Source organism: Caretta caretta, chromosome 1 (genome assembly GCF_965140235.1).
Source record: "Caretta caretta isolate rCarCar2 chromosome 1, rCarCar1.hap1, whole genome shotgun sequence".
Lineage (NCBI taxonomy): Eukaryota > Metazoa > Chordata > Testudines > Cheloniidae > Caretta > Caretta caretta.
The window spans coordinates 323,974,766-323,993,732 of record NC_134206.1 but is presented as its reverse complement, the minus strand read 5'-3'; the positions used below and the strand labels follow the sequence as shown (position 1 = coordinate 323,993,732).

Genomic DNA, 18,967 nt, shown 5'->3' with positions numbered 1-18,967 from the left:
AAACTCAGTGAAAATATGGACATAGGCCTCACTGCAGCAGCACTGGCAGGCACTACAAGAATACATCTCTGACATGCTGTTGGCTTTATTTGCAGGAGAAAGCAAAGAAGGAATTAACCAGTTGGGGAAAAGCTCTTAAATCACACCTGAAGCCTCTTAAAAACACCTTAGCCCAGCAGCTGCATGAGTGTGGCCACTCACCTCTCGTTTTGAAATGTCCATTAGGACTGCAAAGCTGGTCATGTGATTGCACTGGCAAGAAACATGGCTCTGATTTCTGGAAAAAAGCTCACACCCTTTGGAGGACCAGCCTCCAGACCCACCAACTCTGTTGAATGAAGAAAGCACAAGTAAAGTGATAAACTTTTATTGTTCTAGAGCATCCTTACATGACCACTTCCTCCTTTCACTCCTCACCCCATCAATGATATTAATCACTAATGCAGCTCTCAGTTTTAGATTAGTGGGAACAGCATCCTAGACAAAGTTGAACATTGGCAGCCTTCACCTGCATTGATTTACTGGGACACTATCACCCTGAAATCTAGTCAGTTTCAAAAGCTGAGTCAGAAATGGTTTCAGATATAACATGCATCCCCTTTTCTTTTTGTCCAATTTTTGTGACAAAACAAAGTGATGTCACTTGTGCAAAGTAAACAAAGTGAAAATACCAAGAAATATATTTTCACCTTTAATTTCTCAGTCATCTTAGGTATTATTTCACCTATGATTGTTACAAGTATTTTCAAACAGAAGTGTGAGATTTTAAACTGTGTTCTTTTAAAATCAGATTGGAGAAAATATGACAAAACACACTATAGAGAACAATATTCTATATCGAGGGATATCCTGCACCAGCACCAGAGAGGAACAGATAACCCAGCAAAGCTTCCTAATTCCACCAGGTATAACTCCTCTGACTTCAGGGATGAATTTGTCCTGAAATCTATTACTCTAGTCTGTAAAAATTATGAACAACAAATATTACTGTATTCATTTCAAAGGCTTCTAATTAGACATTTTAACTGTTTTTTCCATTTGGCAATATAATATTTTAACTGTGTTTTTAAGATAACTAGCCCCTTGAAACACAGTTAGCTTATTTAAAATTCTTTTGTTACAAGAAATTATAAAGCCAACGAACAAAGTTGGTTTTTAACGGCAACTGTGAAGAAGCCACAAAATAGACTGAAGTACCAATGAAATAGTCAGCAATAAAAGAGGCAAAGTATCAAACTATTTAAAACTATTGAGTTATTCTAACCCGTATTATTACTGAAAAACTTTACAAACATAGGAATTGTCATTCTCTTTTATGAGCTATTCACAGAAACAATTGTTTAAGGTGTCAAGAAATTGCTTCTCTAAACTTAATTACTGCTGTATTAGATTTTCATTGCCCCTTTGAGCTCTCTTGAAAAATGCACACTTGATATGTTTTTCCTGAAAAAGAGACTATGATAATCCTATCAGTATATTTGTAATCTCATGATTTGGGACTTTCATTTTTTATATTTATATATTCATTTTAATACATCAGAATTATGAAATGCTGAATGAGTAGTTAACTCTTAACACAAAATGTTCATTCCTTTTTCCCACACCCTTTAAAATATTTCAAAGAGGATTGCTCTTCATATTTTCACAACGTTGTAGAATCCCAAAATGCTTACACAACGTAATATTGTTCATAGCATTCTCTGTATCTTTAAGGAATATTTGTTTTTTCAACTTTCCTCTTTATCAAATATGAAAGACTAGACTAGACTGAGAATATTTCTCCTTATTCTCCCTACTACTTCCTTCCATGAAAGTCAGACACAGAAACTGCTGCTTGATCATGATGGGCTGAAAGATGGAATGGGAAGGGTCAAAGGTTCCATAATAGACACTTCCCTTCCCACTCACTCACACATCCCTTTTATTTTTCACTAAAACAAAGACAAATAAGCAATAGTTTATTGGAGGAAAGATAAGTTACTAGTAACTAGCACAATTGTCCTTGTGATCAACTTTTTATTTCAAAATGATATTTTGAGGTTAGATTGTGGTGTATGTAATTCAGTTTAAAATTTGTAATCTCATCAACTGTTTAAGAACCACATTTCCACTTGTTCTTGTATGAAGAATAGCTAGCTGCTATAGTTGTACTTATATATAGCCAAATTGGGCTTGGTCATGCCACAGAGAGTATGGGAAGGCACAGGGAGTCTTCTCTGCTTTGCGCCCCTTCAATTGCAAGGACTGGAGGATGGAACAATAGGCAAGGAACCCAGCAAGCAAATCCTAACAGAGATTTCCTTCCCAGAGCTCCCAAGCAGGAACTTTAACTCAAGAGGGGAAAGCTCACTCAGAGTTTGTAAAATCACTGGCTTTCCTGAGGCTCATATTTCACTGTGATAAGATATTGCAGAAAGTTACATATCCTGCAGTGAGAGTTTGTTAGAAAGCCACATTTTTAGAGGATCATCCTTTTGATCTCAGGAGTTATTCTAATTACTTGTATATTGATCATGCTTAGAGGGATTCTATGAGCAGTTCACAGATGTGTATAAAGTTTACCTTAAGCTGCCTACACGAACAAACTAAGAACAAAATGTTCATGTTCTTCTTGTACAGTGCCTCCTTCTCAGCCTGAACTTCTGAAACCTGCACTGCAATGGCCTGGCCTGACTCCCTCCCAAAATATTAAAGAAGTCACCAAACATACATGATTGAGTGGTTCCAGAACACACAGACTGGCTTAGTTCTCTCCTCTGTTTCCAGCATGGCATATTCAAGTATAATGGGCTTTTCCAGGAGGTTTGGTACAGGTTCCCCATCACTATGAATGGTGGTGCTCACTATGGGTGTGTTAATGATGGGTCGATTAGGTAACCTGTGGAAATAAAGCAAAGCTGCAAAAAGATTTCAACGTTAAAATACAACAGCCCAATTTTGCAGCTACCGCAAATATGTGTCGTAATCAAGGAGTTGTCATGGCTGCACAATCAGAAGGTATTTACATTTCTCAAACCTAGCATTGCTGATCTGGTTGTTCTCACACAACAGTCTACGGTCTCAAATATCTAGAACAAGAGAAGGACGGCTCTGCAAACAATTACTTTTACACTAACAAATGGATGACAGCTGATAGCTGAGAAGTATAATTGTAACATAATAGCACCACTGACCACCTAGCATTCAAAGCAAGTCAGAAGGATTCTATGAGCAGTTCACAGATGTGTATAAAATTTACCTTAAGCTTCTTCTGTCAGGATCGTAGTGCTCAGGTAAAAGTTGTCCTAGAGATCGATATATAATCACCATAGCAACAGCATACTGGTTAGACTCATCTGGGTGTCGCTTCTTTCTCTTTGTAAATGCATTCTCAGGGTTTAAAATACCATTATCCGTCTTAGAGGACATTTTTTGGTTTGATGGCTTCATTGTAGGTGCCACTACAAAATCAATACAAACATTCAAGCCTAACTCTTTCACCGTAAGTCTGGGCTACCATTTTAACAGATGTTTACAGTTCGTTACCTACGTTAACATTCGCGCCCAGGTAACTTTAGATGCACAGCACTGAGGACACTTTTGATACCATGTTTCAGAATACTTTATATGACTATATTGCATACTATATAACCATACAATTGAAAATCAAATAACAACTGAACCATCTTTCTATCTAGTGTGACAGGGTCGGGCCAGATGGCTACAGGAGAGTAATAGAAGGCAGATATATTAGCCCCAGGTTAAGTAGGTCCCTTTCCCGGGGTAAGGTAACAGGGAAGGTTCTAGAACAATCAGGAACCTTCTGGAGACAATTATGACAGACAGGCTGATTAGAACACCTGCAGCCAATCAAGAAGCTGCTAGAATCAATTAAGGCAGGCTAATCAGGGCACCTGGGTTTAAAAAGGAGTTCACTTCAGTTTGTGGTGTGCATGTAAGGAGCTGGGAGCAAGAGGCACTGGGAGCTGCGAGTGAGAACGCGGACTGTTGGAGGACTGAGGAGTATAAGCATTATCAGACACCAGGAGGAAGGTCCTATGGTGAGGATAAAGAAGGTGTTGGGAAGAGGCCATGGGGAAGTAGCCCAGGGAGTTGTAGCTGTCGCACAGCTGTTCCAGGAGTCACTCTAGACAGCTGCATTCCACAGGGCCCTGGGCTGGAACCCGGAGTAGAGGGCGGGCCTGGGTTCCCCCCAAACCTCCCAACTCCTGGTCAGACAGACACAGGAGGAGTTGACCTGGACTGTGGGCTCATGAAAACTGCCAGACTAAGGGCTGCTGTGAAGCTCCAAAGTGAGCAAATCCGCCAACAAGATCCACCAAGGTAGAGGAAGAACTTTGTCACACTAGTTAGAATATGAGCAGTTCTGGGGCTAAAACAGACACATACATTTAAATAAGATGTGCAATTTAAGGAGAAATATTAAAACCCATGTATATTATCCTTCTTATACTGCATGTACCAAGCAAGATTTACAGTACATTGTGTGCCTTTTCTGAGTGCAACAGTAATGGGCCACAGAGTTTTTACTTTAAATTGGCACCTCCACATGATCTTCAAATTTTGGTAGTATCTCTTAACGCCATTTGCTTTCCTCTTACAGAAAAGAGACAGATCACATAAATATATTACTTATAAGAAAAATCTTCATTACGAATGTATTACCTTATATATTATTTATATTATACTGAGGATACTCAGCCATATATAACGTTTGACACTTTTAATGATTCCATTTGGGCTACTCTCTCTGCCTGTGTTGACCTTGTCTTGTGGTTTTATCTCAACTTTCTTCAAATGTCTCAAAGGCAGAACTCTGTATCTTTGTAAGAGGTACACTTTCAAACATATCCTCCACCTGCCTGTTCCGGTTAGACCTTCTATTTGCCTTTGCTGTCTGTTAACTTGGCATCATCCTTGATTCTGGCCTCTCCATCTTTCATACCATGTTGTCTGTAATCTGTCTTTCACTTGCTCTGCGCACCTGTGCCACCACTGACTCTGTTTCTGCTGAAATTCTCATTCATGCCTTCACAGGAGACCAGGTGCATCTAATGTCCACAGTTTTCACTTACATACTGTGGATTTTATTGAGTTCCTAAAGAAACAAGGCCATGTTCCTGCTATTCTGGGGTGAATAAGAAACAACTTCCCAGTCTGGAGAGAACAGCTAATCTCTAAATACAAGTTTCATTAACAATGATGTTTGAAGGGTTTCTGATACAATCATTTGCAGTATCTTCCCTTCTAGAATAGATATAAAAAACAGCAGATCATCAAACTGTCAGGTGTAAATGCTACAAAAATCTGAGCTGTACGGTTTTCAGAGAATCGTCTAGCCCTAGAACATATGTCAGTCTATAAGAGCTTCCCCTATTCGGGCAAGTTGACAAGATATGACTGTACTAGGGCCAGCTATAATTTGGATGGATGTGCTGGGGAGCCTGTGGGTGGGGGGAGGTCATGAGTGCTGCCAATAGTGCTAAAGGCCATTCCTGTGTGGAATAAAGGACAGGACCATTTCTATGCACAGTGACAGAGCAATGTGAGGGGACTGGTGAATGGGTATAGCAAGTTTCCCAGCGCAGAATGCTCCCCTTAGTGCCTGAAGGCATTATGTCTTACAGATCCACAGAGTCATTCTATCTCTACATAAGGTTCACTTGATGTATATGATTGCCCCACCTCTGCCCCAGGACAATTCTGCCTCATAAGAGGCATAACTGATCCCTAAGATTCGATTGGAAGATTACTACTGAATATCTGGAGAGGTGTTTTACCTTTTCTATCTGAAGGTTTGAACAAAGTATCAGGGAACAAAACAGATGACTCCAAATCTTTAGGATAATCTTCTTTAATCCTCTCAAACCGTGGTACTTTAGCGCCCGTAAAATTAGACTTGTCAAAGATGTCAACAGCAATAACTGTGAAAAAAAATTAAATTCCTCATAATATTAACTTAATTTCAATCATATAGGGTATTATCCAAAAATGAAATTTTACCGATACTTTAGAAAATCCATAGCATTAAGAAATTTGAACCAAAAAATATGCCAATGTAATCAATAATTATTGTAATCAAATAATTATTTCCAGTGACGACTAAAATCATATGTTCCAGCATTATTTCATATTTGGAGAATATAAAGGTATATGCAGTGCATATGTAATGGTTAAAAATTTCACACAAAAAAGATTTCGTATTAGTAAAGTGCTGTTCTGTCCTGAACATAAACTATCTAAAAATGGCAGATTCCAACTCAATAGCCCAACTTCTTGTATGAGTTGAAATAGCCAGATCTGCTATTTCAAAAATAAGTTTTTACTATTTTTTTCTCCTGTTTGTACTACAGAAATAACACAACAAAGAAAATGAGCTGGATGCAATTTCTGAGCAAGATAACAGACTTGCTAACTAAATCCCAATGGCAGAGCCATTTTTTATCATTTTTCATATTTTATCATTGCCTTTAACTGAGATGCACATCTGTACCTGAGGTTAGAATTTGTACTGCGGAATCTTTATTGCTGCTGATTATGAACAAACTGGAAAGACCTAGCTTGACTTTCATATCCCAGGTTATATGCAGTGTTGTAACTCTGTGTAAGTTTGAAAACTTGCCTCACCCACTTAGTCTCTCTCATATCCCAGGTTAGGCACCAAAGCTAGCAGGTAGAAAATGTATTTTTGCTAACAAACAGCAAATTTCTCTAGTGCTCATTGAGAGATAAATATGAATGGGCACGGTCAATTTTCAGAGTCAACTGCACTTTATGTGATCTTCTGGAAAAGTATAAAATGTAAACTTTTACATATGGTAGTGGGGAAGAAGGCTGGTAAGAGGGATGGTAGGAGGGACAAAAAGGAGGGATGCACAGGACTGGTGGTCAGGAAATATGGATTCTATTCCTAGCTTCATCATACATTTCCTGTATGGCGTTGGAAAAATCTTTGCCTTACTTTTTCCATATGTAAGTTGGGGATAATAATACTTCCCTAGTTCACAGGAGTACTGTGAAGCTTAATGTTTGTAAGATGGTTTAAAATCATTGGACAGGAGGTAATATAGCATGGTATGATATTACATTGCCACTGATGTGGAAATTATTTATTTTGTCTATATGAAATATTGAGTGGTGGTCAGCAACAGGAGAACATAGCTATACAAAGTGCTGCAATATTCTTGACAGGGACATGTATGAGCTAGAAGTTTAAAAAAGACATCTTTCAAAAACTAAGTTAAAAATTATAATGCTTCTACTGCTACTCATATACTAAAGGTCTGACCCCATGGCTTAGTTTTAGTGTTTGCCATGCAAAAGAAGTGGGTTAGATTCCGAGCCTCAATCTCTTGTTCCTTGGAGAGGTTAGGGATGAGAATACTTCTCAGCTCTCCCCTATCCCTGCATTTCTAGCTACTCTGGGGCTCATCTCCAGACCCCCTGGCTGTTTTGCAACTGCCAGAAGTGTTTATAGTGTTTGGTTTATAACTTTCAATTTTTTAAAACCTCAGAAGCTGCCAATTCAGGCATTTTAATAAAAATTAAAATTGAGAAGCTGGAGCTGTGGAGGGTAACTGTATCAGGCTCACTGCAGGTTTCTGTGTGAGGAAATGTCCAAGTTAAGCACTGCCAATTCCCATTCTTTCCCTAGTCCCTAAATAATTCCCAGATGAGTTGTTAGTCAACCCTACTAATGCAGCACCCACCTAGAAAAATTGCTCGAGAGAGAGAGAGAGAGAAAAAAAAGAAACTAGTCAGTAGAGAATTGCCTTGCCCCTTAGAAGCTACATCCTTCTGACCTCAGGCAGAGCTGATGAAAAATCAGATTTTTCATCCAGCAGGAAATTCAGACATTTTGAAATGAGTTGTCATGCCAAATTGGGATGAAAAGTTGAAATATCAAAAATTTTTGAGGAAGGGAAAGTTCAGAAAAATTTGCTTTGGAAATAGCAAAACATTTCAACAATCAACACGTTTTGTTTCAGTTTGCTGAACAGGTTGGCTTGATTGATTCAACTTTAATCTGTTGCACCCTGAGCTGCCACAGTGTGTCATCAGAATTGTAGTTCGGGCATCTCATGCCTCCATTTGCCTCTATGGGCAGGTCTCCCAGTCGGACTGCATTTCATACGGTGATACACTGTGGTCATACGGCTCCCATGATGCACTGTGTCAGATCAACCACAGGGGAGAACATGGTGCCACATGGGAGATGTAGTCTAGGCAGGGAGCCTGACCCATAGGGGAAAATGGGGGTATGAGACACCTGAACTACAATACCCATAAGGCACCATGGCAGATAAGAATGAAACAAATCAATGCTGAACTGACTCAAAATAAAATGTTTCAATCTGGGTTGATCAGACCTGAAATATTTTGTGTCAATTTTCCCAATGGAAAATCAAGTCATTTTGGCAAAATCAAAATTTTCTCATGGAAAATTTTAGTTTTGTGGAAATGGCATTTTCCACTGAAAAAACATTTTCATGGAAAATTCCAGACCAACTCTCACTTCTAGGCTCCAACCATTCACACAGAATAAAAACCCTATTGGTACATGGAATGGAATACAGGCTGAGTCAGGGATATTTCTTTGTGAGTTTCTCTCTCCCTCTACTTGAAATTTTGCTGATAAGCTTTTCTGCCATGTAAGACTGGATTTTCCTGCTTATTTTAATAATAATCATACTTACCATTTACCTAGCACTTTATGTTTTCAAAGCTTTGAACAAATATCAACTCATTACTTATCACATAACCTCTGTGAGGTAGATTGGCAAGAATTATCATCTCCGTTTTGCAGATCAAAAGAAACTGACACAACAAGATAACATTTTAAGTCAAAATTAGAGTAAGAGTCGGGATTGGAAATCAAGAGGTTCTGGCTCCCAGTCTTCTGCTCAGTCCTTTAGACCATGCGGCTTAGCTGTTGATAGCTTCATCTGGGCTAATATCTTGGTTGTAGAAGTACTCTACTGAAAACTGTGTTTTTTTCAGAGGAATTCTAGAAATTCCAGTGCTTGAGGTGGGTATATTAATGTGTGGTTGCATATTTATGAAAGAATCTTAACTCATGTCACTATAATATTCTGATTATTGGAACAGTCTCAAGACCCATCAAGATGTCATGAAAATAAATATCTTCCGACTCTGGAACTGAACACCCACCATAGCTCTGTGAACCCTTAAAATCCGCATATATGTTCTGGCAATTTACAGTTTTAGAAACACATGGCTTGCATTTTGGCTCAGGATTCCAAGCCAGAGAGCAGAGAGCTCTTTCAATGCACATGTAGCATTGTCAAGGGATGAGTTAAACATGTCTGGAGAAAAATGTTGGGGGCTGTTCCCTTCAGACCCAGCATCCTGGAGCTTTTCTCTTATATAGCCTTGGCACCCTTGGCTGTTCTCTGCAGAACACATTGCTGGTCCAGTGGATGGACAATACCTGATGCTCTCAAGTGTCAGGGAATTTCATCTAACAGAAAAGACAGTTTTCAACAGCTACTCACTCATATTTGTGGCAATAATGACAAAAGGTTTCAGGTAAGTTTTCTTCATGTTCTGGGCCACTGTGTTGAAATATTCCTCATAATGTTTCAGTAGGTGGGATGTGCCACCCTCTGTTCGCTGGATCTGCTCCCAGTGCTCCTTGGTGTTGGGGTTCAGAAGGGCACTACCCACTTTAACGATGTTCTAGGAACAAAAATAAATATACATTTAAATGATTAGAATACCCAATACAAGGCAACCGAGGGAGTTTAGCTGGCTAGGTTTCAAGTGAGGAATATTGTAAACGATTTGCATTACACATAATGAAACATTTTGATCCAGGCATGTTCTGCTCCAGCCTTATCAAATAAATGCACACCTTTTAGTCACCCTCAGGTTGTTTTACTTATAAGAAATTCCTTCAAGCTTTTCATTAGCAACCTGCGCAATGATCAGAGATTATAAGGAAGTGTTTTTTTTAAAGCAGGAAACCAATCAAGACAACTCAGAAGGAACACCTAAACATACTGGCTTTGCCTCTCACAGAGATGAGACAGGACAGGCAGAGACTGCTTGCTAACTAAGTTAGGAAACACCCCTGGGGAAGTCAGATGAATAAGACTTGTTAAAAATCTCATTTTCCAATGGGAAGACATGGTGTCCTATCTTACAGAGTTTGATATTTCTGTAGAATCATCAAGGAATCTATGAATCAGTCCCTGTTTTTCATCTTTTTGGGGAACATATGTGGCAAGAACTAATCTTAATTTGTGATTACAAACTCATAATCATGAAAGAAAATTGAAATTATATGTTGGGTGTTTTTCCATTTCTATGTTGTGTTAAAATAAAAATCTGTTGAAAAAAAAAAGGCTCTGGATAAACTTCTCCATATACAGCTCTTAGTTAGGAGACTAAACAAAATATTACAATTTTTACAAAATATTACAACCTTGAGACACAATAGAAAAGCAGTAAACAAAATATTACTGTATAAGACTCAATTAAACAAGAACACTGAAATTGTTACAAAAAGCTCTTGGAGCAAATGTAGAAAACACTATTGTATGGTATCAAAAAACATAACATATGAGGATAAACTTGGATACAATTATGGTAGAAATTAAATTACGCTCCACAATGTCCTAGACTAACATGCCTATAACCATCCTCCTAAAACGTTCATTTGGCTGGCAGGGGGGAAAGATGCTTCTTAAGTATTGGTTTGAGATAACAAAAAGAACAGACAACATCTTTACAAAGGACCCATATATCACCTGGTTAGCTAAAACCACAGTGCAGCAGAGTATGGAAGCAGCCTTGTAACAGAACTCACCAATTTTCATGATTGCTATTTGCATTACCCACTCTGCTGCATTTTACAGTCTTCACTCAACAATAACCAGCAAACTTCTTCTGCTTTTCCTTACAGTCTCTCAGCCTAAACCATATCATCTTCTCCATATGGGTTCTCCTTGTTAATGACACATTAGATGTCCAAAACATACTTATTTTAATTCTTGCTCTCCCCTAAAAATACTTAGGCAGCTACTGAATATTATGGTGGGTATTTTAGTGCTATGTACATGAAAATATTTAAAATAAATGGAAGTCAAAATTTCAAAAGTAGATTATTTCTCTTCCTTTTTTCAGAATAACAGCCGTGTTCGTCTGTAGTCGCAAAAAAGAAAAGGAGTACTTGTGGCACCTTAGAGACTAACCAATTTATTTGAGCATAAGCTTATGCTCAAATAAATTGGTTAGTCTCTAAGGTGCCACAAGTACTCCTTTTCTCTCTTACTTTTTGTTCACACTTTTATTTAACAAAACCCACTAAGTTCTTACGCAATCCATCTCAAGGCTTGGGTGTGTAAATTCATCCAAATCCAGTGCCTGAAGCTACAAATTTGTTGGCACAGTGTTTGCTTTAAGTAAGAAAAAAATAATCTCTTAAAACCTGGGGAATCTAAAAAGACAACTGTTTCAAAAGTCTTTTTCATTATTTGTAAACTGAATTACCTAAGATACTGAGAAATTTTCTACATCAGTGAGGAAACCACTTTGTTTCTAAGTTGCAATGAACTCTCTATTTTTATAGAATTTTTTTAGACCTTGATACGCCATCAACAACAGATATTTGTCTGCAAATTAACACTAGCACAAACAGTGCATCAGTGCTCTTCTGTGGACAGAAAACCAGGAAAAGGAGTATTATTACAGAATACAAAATTGTCAGAAAAGTTTTTAAAGAATTCTGCAGGGGAGCTTTGGTCAAAATACTACTTCAGTTCTAATGAAAACAACATATAAAACCCAGAGCCCATAACAGGCCAATTATAATTGTGTTTGTATTAGAAATGCATAAATAAAGGATTCTGATTGTGTATTCATTTTCTGTAAGGGAATAGCTACACTGGAAATTATAGGCAAGGTATGATACAGATGTACATTTATTAATTTTTCACACTCCTCTAAAAAGATTTTTAAATCCAATGTGAGGACAACAGGATAACCCACCTTCAGAGTTAATTCACCTTTCAACATTTTATATACTATATTGAAATGAAAGTTTGGTAAGATCTGGCTGGTTTTCCATTGAACAGCAGAATGTGACAAACAAAGCTATTTTACTCAATATTAGCACTTTCCCTCAATTACTTTCTAGTTCTGAGAATTCTGCTTTTTGGATGGTACTATGATGAACTTTACCTATCATCTAACTCCCTACTTGGTCAAATTTCATTTCAAACTATTCCGAAGAAGGAATAATTTGTAAAACAGATTAAACAACATTCACTCCACATGGGTTTCAGGTGAACTCATTTATGAATTTCTAAATGAACATATCAGTGAGAACCTATGAGCACACAGTATCTCTCTTACTTCATTGAATTCCGTATCTCTTGTCGCAGCTAGGTCAAACCCTTGCTGCTGGCTCTCATACTGCAGGACCCTGATCATCAGCAGGTATGCTGTCCTCACATCATTGCCATACAAGGAGTTGGTGTACTTGGTGGCATTTTGCAGCACTTTAGCAATCTGTATGGACTTATCTCCATCCAGTTTGGTCTCGTTGAGATGTAGTTTTTCATTCTGAAGTGGAAAGGAGAAAAAATAAGGGAAAACAATTTGGCAACAGTCTTAGTTCAGTCATTCCAGTTACAAAGACACTGTTGCTTTCCATCATCTAGAGATTTACGGGACAGAGGAATCATCTGATCCAAACAGAAATACTACTGGGAAAGGAGGGGAGAGGACATTGCAATGGAATGTGCATGACTGTCAGAGAAGGATAAAGGTTCTAAAGCGAAATGCAGGGTCTGAACGTTCACACAGCTGGCAGATGGAGCCTGGTGGTGTCAAGTTGGAGACTGGGATTATCTGAGATGATGAGCATTAGAAGCAGGAACTAGAGAAGATAACAGGGGTTGGGGATTTTATTTACTATGTACATTAACATCATGTGGGTTTCCCAGCATGCAAGACAAAATCTGCCAAAGATGAGCATTTAAAAACAGGATGACACATCTCCAAGGGCCTTTACCAACAAACAATTACTAAACTCATAGTAAATTCTAATAAATCCCCAGGAAAATGTTGGGTCAGATATTCAGTTGTAAATCAGTGTTATTCCACTGAAGTCAGTGTGATTGGGGGCCACAGCGAATGTCTCAGTATTTGGACACTGATGTAAACAAATACGAATACAGTCTTAGTAGCCGTCACCACATTTGGAAAGCTATATGTCTATTCATTTCTTCGTGTTCAAAGTATGTCTATTATGTGTAGACGCTACTGTGTATTGGACAGGTTGATAAGACTCTGGCCTGCTAAGAATAAGGAAATATTTCCTACCATGATTTTAAGATCCACAAAGCTAACGGTGGTACAGTTAAAAAGCTCAGGAGGGAGCCAGCCTTTCTCACTATTACAGTGCCGAACAGCATTCCCTGAAGAAAACAAAACAAAGGATTAACAAGACCTACAATAGTTCTGCACAAATCAATATAGAATTTGTAGAAAATTAGCTTTTTACTTTCAAATCTCTTAAAGAAAAACACATATTTCACCTTGCAAACTAGGATTCCTCAGCCTCAGGAAAGTTACACAGTTTATTGTTGTTCATAAACAGATTTCTCCAACAATGGTCTATGTTAGCCTCCAGATATCTGTCTGAACCTGTCTCATGCTAGTTGCCAAAGCATCTTTTGATGAATTAAGCAACCGTGAATCTAAGAAAGATTGTGCAATTCCTAAACACCAAAGATGAGAGAAACATCTATCCATTACAGGTGAGAACTCATTCGTTCAGTCAGGTGGGTATCCTGGATAAATGCTAGCTGCGCTTCACAACATGTGAGCACTGTCAGTATTACAGGTAAGCACATTGTTCACAGTGAACACTTTAAGCGACAAATGTAAATTCCTTTTTTCATTTGGACTTGTTTGGAAGCAGCTTTCTATTTAATTTAATTTATTCATTATTTCAAATTATTTGCCAACTAATTTCTACAGCTGTTTCTTGGTTTGTAGATTCCTTGTGAACAGCTGATTGTGGGTATTTGCTTTTCAAAAATTTTAGCTATGTTCGTTATCTCTGACTGGAAACAAAATCTCATGATATTGTTTCTGTTTCCTGACTGGCTGTGTGTGACCTAGGCTCAGGTTTCCAGTTCAAATATCCACATTTGCAAATACAAAATTTGCTTTCTGCCGATGTTCTGGAATGTTCACTTAAAATTTGCTGTTTCCACAGACATCTCTGCCTGTTCTCTCATTTGCTAGAATACACACAAACAATCACAAGAGGAATGCAAATATCATTGATGAAAATTTATTTTATGCAAAAATTTACATTAGTTGAAAATTTAAATAAAGTTAGCTTAAAAATGTAATTTACCCTACCCCTACCCGGCCCGGGAAGTTCTCAGAACTGGAGACTCAAGGGCTACCAATTTTCCTCAAACATATGGAGTCAATGCTGATACTCCATGGTGCTATTTTTAAAAGTTATACAATCATTTACAGTTCATTCCACTTGCAAATGATAACAACAGATAAGAGTTGGCAAGTGCAGAAATGAGATAAGTAGTTACAGAGATTTCATTTCCCACAAACAATTCTCCACAAGCTATGTGAGAATAATCTTATTTTAGTCCATTGTTGTAGTCTAGCAGACAAACATATTCAGTGAAACACTCACAGCTGCTAGTGTTTGCTGTCCAAGAGCCTTTCTTTTTCCCTATTCTCTTCATTAATAATACTTATTTAAGAAAAAAGCTCATATTCTCCAAATAAACAATGAATTTCAATAACAGAAACTTGCTTGGAAAGTGCGTTAGAATATTGTCTAATTTTCATATTAGATTGTCATTCACTTGTTTCCTTCATCCCACACACATACACTTTTGTCACATGTGATCCATCCCTTTAGATATAAAGGATAATAGTCATAACAAAATGGTGGAAGCACAGATGTGTCCATTGTAATCAATGTTTTATTTAGAAACATTAATGTAGCCCAAACCTGCAGCTGCTACTCCTCATACAGAAGGAGAAGTCATGCTTACATTCTTGATAAAATGCAATCATCAGGAACCTCAAATGATGCAGAAAGGTAAAGTGCTTGATGGAAAATTTTAGCTACATTGTACCTCTGAAGTTATATTAGCAGAAATTTAGTAAAGCAAATACCATATAAGTACTCCACATTTTATCCCTGTCTACATGAGTTATATCGCTAAAGGTCATGTGTAATCCATTATGCGCTGAAAACAAAACATAATAATTACTTTATACAGTGAATGGATACTGAAACATTTGACTGTGCTCATTTACATATATTGTTTTAGACTCTCTTTTCCATATTACATTCACTTGTTTATTTATCTACTGCATTTTTAATGTTCTGCCTTTCATTTGTTAACTGGAATGTGCTTTAATTAATTCTTGATATGGAAGTTATACCTAAATAAATCCTTCAGCTTGTGACAACCACAAGCTACACTGTAATCTCTAGACTTTTAAAATAAATTCTTCTCTATGTATACAAGTTTTTTCACTCTCATTTTTTCCCATACCAGAGCTTCAGATAAAAATGTTAATGTTCTACCCAGTCAACTTACCCACTGATCCCTTGGGACATGGCACAGCAGCTGGCTGTCCAAACTTGGTCTGTGGCCACCAAATGCCAGCTTCAAATGCTTTGGGACACCCATTGTAAATCACTGTGACAGGAATAAAGAAATAATGCAATTTTTCTAGCAATGTAAAGTTAGGGAAATAATAGTAAGAATACATTTACAGCTGCAGAAAGGCTTTCCCTGCACTTAGAACCTTACTGGAATCTCCAACAGCTTCCATAGGGAGCCATTTATATTTGTTCTCTTTTTAAAACCAGTGTTCCCCAACCTTTAACCTGAGTGCTATTCAATCGTGCAAGCAAAGACATACATGCCAAGGAAGTGTCATTATTAATTTGGGACTCTGGATGTCACACCATATACACTGTATAACTTTAGCCACCTTTCTGGGCGTGAATTTCCACTTCACTTTACCCTGAGACCAAGAACCAACCATCCATGTGGGAAGGTAAAATATACAAATCATTTGAAACCATCGTCAATGTGGCTTCATGGCTAGGCCAGCAGAGGGCACCCTAAGAGTGGTGCAATCATCTCCTCCTACACAGACTCCTTTACATAACTGATCTTAACAGGCATAGGGAGCAGGATGTGTTAGCGACTTGGTGCACAGCATCTCAATTTGAGGTTATGATGATGCTAGCAGACGGATTCATATATCTATGTTTCAGAAATAACAGGACAAGAATGTTTTGCTTTCTTCTTAACTAGCACTTTCCTCATTTGGCATAAATTAGATAAACTATTAGCCTCAGTTAATACTCTTCTATTTCTTTAGTAATAACACTTAATAACATTGAAAGTAATAACATTTTTAAAAAATGCTGGAAGCAGTTGATGGCTGAAACGTATGGTACCTTCGCAGCCTTGAATGGTAACCTCAGCAAAAGGATTGTCGCAACGGTTACACTGTCGCCCAATCACTCCAGGTTTACAAGGACACTGTCCTGTCTCCCTGTCACAGGATCGAGTATGAGAACCAGAAGGGAAGCAGTCACATGGATAACAGGTGTCACTGCTTTGTGGCCTGTAGTAGTTTGTCTGGAAAAATAAAGAGATAGACACACAGTATTTTAATTCTGCCATATTTCTTATAACCCCTTATTAATTATATTTCTTAAGGTCTTCCTGGATGGCTTGTGAGTCTGAAAAGAAGAATTAATGAGCGCCCAGACACTATGATGTTGGGGGCTTTAAAAGTGCACAGATAAAGAGGTTATTTATTTACACAATAACCTGAGTTCTTTGAGATGTTTTTCCCCAATGGGTGCTCCACTATAGGATGTTCATGTATCTGTGCAGGCTCAGCCAGAGACTGTGAAGCAGCATCTGTGGGCCTGCACCCATAAAGAGCAGCTCCTCATGCTCCCGTAGGAGGGCATAGGAGAGAGGCGCGGACCTGCCACCACTCAGTTCCTTCTCAATTGTGTAGCCAGAGACTCTGAAGCAGAGGGGAAGGAGGGCGGGAGGTGTAGCACCTAATAGGGACAAAACATCTCAAAGAACTCAAGTTACTGTACAAGTAAGTATCCTCTCCTTCTTCTTCATGTATATGTCCCTGTGAGTGCCCCACCATGGGAGGCTCCCAACCAGTAAATCAACATGCAGGTGGGTGCTGATGAGGCAAATCTGAGACAGTTTGAAACACTGCATCATCAAAGGTAGCATCAGCCCTGGAAGCAGGTAAAATGTCATACTGCTTCACGAATGTGAGAGCAGACCTGCAGATTTCCGCTATGCAACATCTTTCAAGAGGGCTATAGGTACGACTGAGCCCTAGTGGAATGTGCTGTCACTCTGTGAGGGGGCTTATTCCAGCAGTCTCCTAGCACATAAAAATTAAATTGAGAACCATTTCGACAGCCTTTGCAGGGAAATGACTGTCCCATCACTCTTTCAGCAAAGGACACAAAGAGTCTGGGAGAGATCCTAAAGGTCTTGGTCCTGTCTAAGTAGAGGGCGAGAGCCCTTCTGATATTTAGTGTGTGTAGGCTAGATTCCTTTCTGGAGGCAGGAGGCTCTGGATAGAACACTGGTAGATGGAATTCCTGATTAACACAGTATTCCGAAGAGACCTTAGGGAGGAAGCGGGGATGAGGAATTAGTGTGACCATGTCTCTGGAGGAGGTAGTGAATGGTGGGTCTGTCATGGGCACACCAAGTTCTCCCATTCATCTAGCTGAAGCGATGGCTATAAGGAATGAGGGCTTGAGGGAGAGGTGGAGGAGAGAACAGGTAGACATTGGTTCAAAGGGAGAGGGGGCATTCCTTAAGGCACAGAGACCAAAATTAAGGTCCCAGGGAGGAGCAGGGTTTCGTACAAGGGGAAACAAGTTGTGTGTCAGCCCTTAAGGAATCTGGTTGTGATAGAATGAGCAAAAACTGAGAAGCTCCCAATGGGTGACTGGAAGGCTGGGATAGCTGCCAGGTATATTCTGACTGAGCTCACTGACAGACCCTGAGTCTTTAAGTCCAATAGGCAGTCTAGGATCTTGCAGAATGGAATTTCTAATCTTGAGACGAATGAAGAGAACACCTGAAATAGAAATGTTTCCACTTCTGGAGGTAAGTTTTGTGAGTAGTAGGTTTCCTGCTACATAGGCGTACTCACTGGACATTATCTGAACAGGTAAGCTCCATGCTAGAGAACAATCTAGGAGCAATGCCTTCAGATTTGAAGATGAGATGTTGGGATGGTTCATGGTGCCCAACTTCTGTGACAAGAGATCCTGCTGGAGAGGAAGGCAGAGAGGCATTGCCACTGTGTGGTGATGGAGATTCTAGAACTGCACCCATCTTGGCCATGACAGCGCCATGAGGGTAACTCTGGCTTTTTTCCTGACTCCGTTTGAGGATGGTCTTGAGAATTCAAGGTAGAGGGGGGAAAGCATATTGCAGGATGCAGGGCCACAGTGTTATCAGAACATCTCCCAATGAATTGTGGCTGCATCCTCCCTTGGTGCAAAAAAGGCAACATGTAGTACTGGTTTGGCGGATGCTATGGAAGACAGAACCATTGAGCTCCCATTCATGGTCCTGATGGAAGTTCTTGCTTAGGGATTCTGAAGTTCTATTCTGGAGACCTGGTAGATAAATCGCCAAGATTTCTATCTGATGTGAAATGTACCAGTTCCTCAGTTTTAGCGATTCTACTCATAAGGACTAGGATCTTGCTCCACCTTGTTGGATTATATAATACTTTGCTGCCCTGTTATCCAGTGTTATCTTGATGGAGTGACCCTGTATGTTGTGAAGGAAGTGCTGATACATCCAGCGGACTGCTCTCAGTTCTAGAAAGTTGATGTGAAGTGTTATCTCTTGCATGGACC

The 18,967-nt window shown here is 38.9% G+C and overlaps 1 protein-coding gene across 4 annotated transcripts in view; it reads right to left on the bottom strand.

Annotated features, from left to right (window-relative positions):
* Positions 1–18,967, bottom strand: part of CELSR1 (cadherin EGF LAG seven-pass G-type receptor 1) — a 260,863-nt gene that overhangs the window by 28,711 nt on the left and 213,185 nt on the right. For all 4 annotated transcript variants that reach the window (XM_048836251.2, XM_075124485.1, XM_075124487.1 and 1 more), the window contains exons 15-23: positions 16,496–16,679; positions 15,621–15,722; positions 13,351–13,445; positions 12,379–12,588; positions 9,516–9,699; positions 5,781–5,924; positions 3,239–3,440; positions 2,711–2,878; positions 202–328 (exon numbers count right to left, since the gene is read on the bottom strand). In XM_048836251.2, coding sequence (XP_048692208.2) covers positions 202–328; positions 2,711–2,878; positions 3,239–3,440; positions 5,781–5,924; positions 9,516–9,699; positions 12,379–12,588; positions 13,351–13,445; positions 15,621–15,722; positions 16,496–16,679 — 1,416 coding nt within the window. The remainder of the gene's footprint in view (positions 1–201; positions 329–2,710; positions 2,879–3,238; positions 3,441–5,780; positions 5,925–9,515; positions 9,700–12,378; positions 12,589–13,350; positions 13,446–15,620; positions 15,723–16,495; positions 16,680–18,967) is intronic.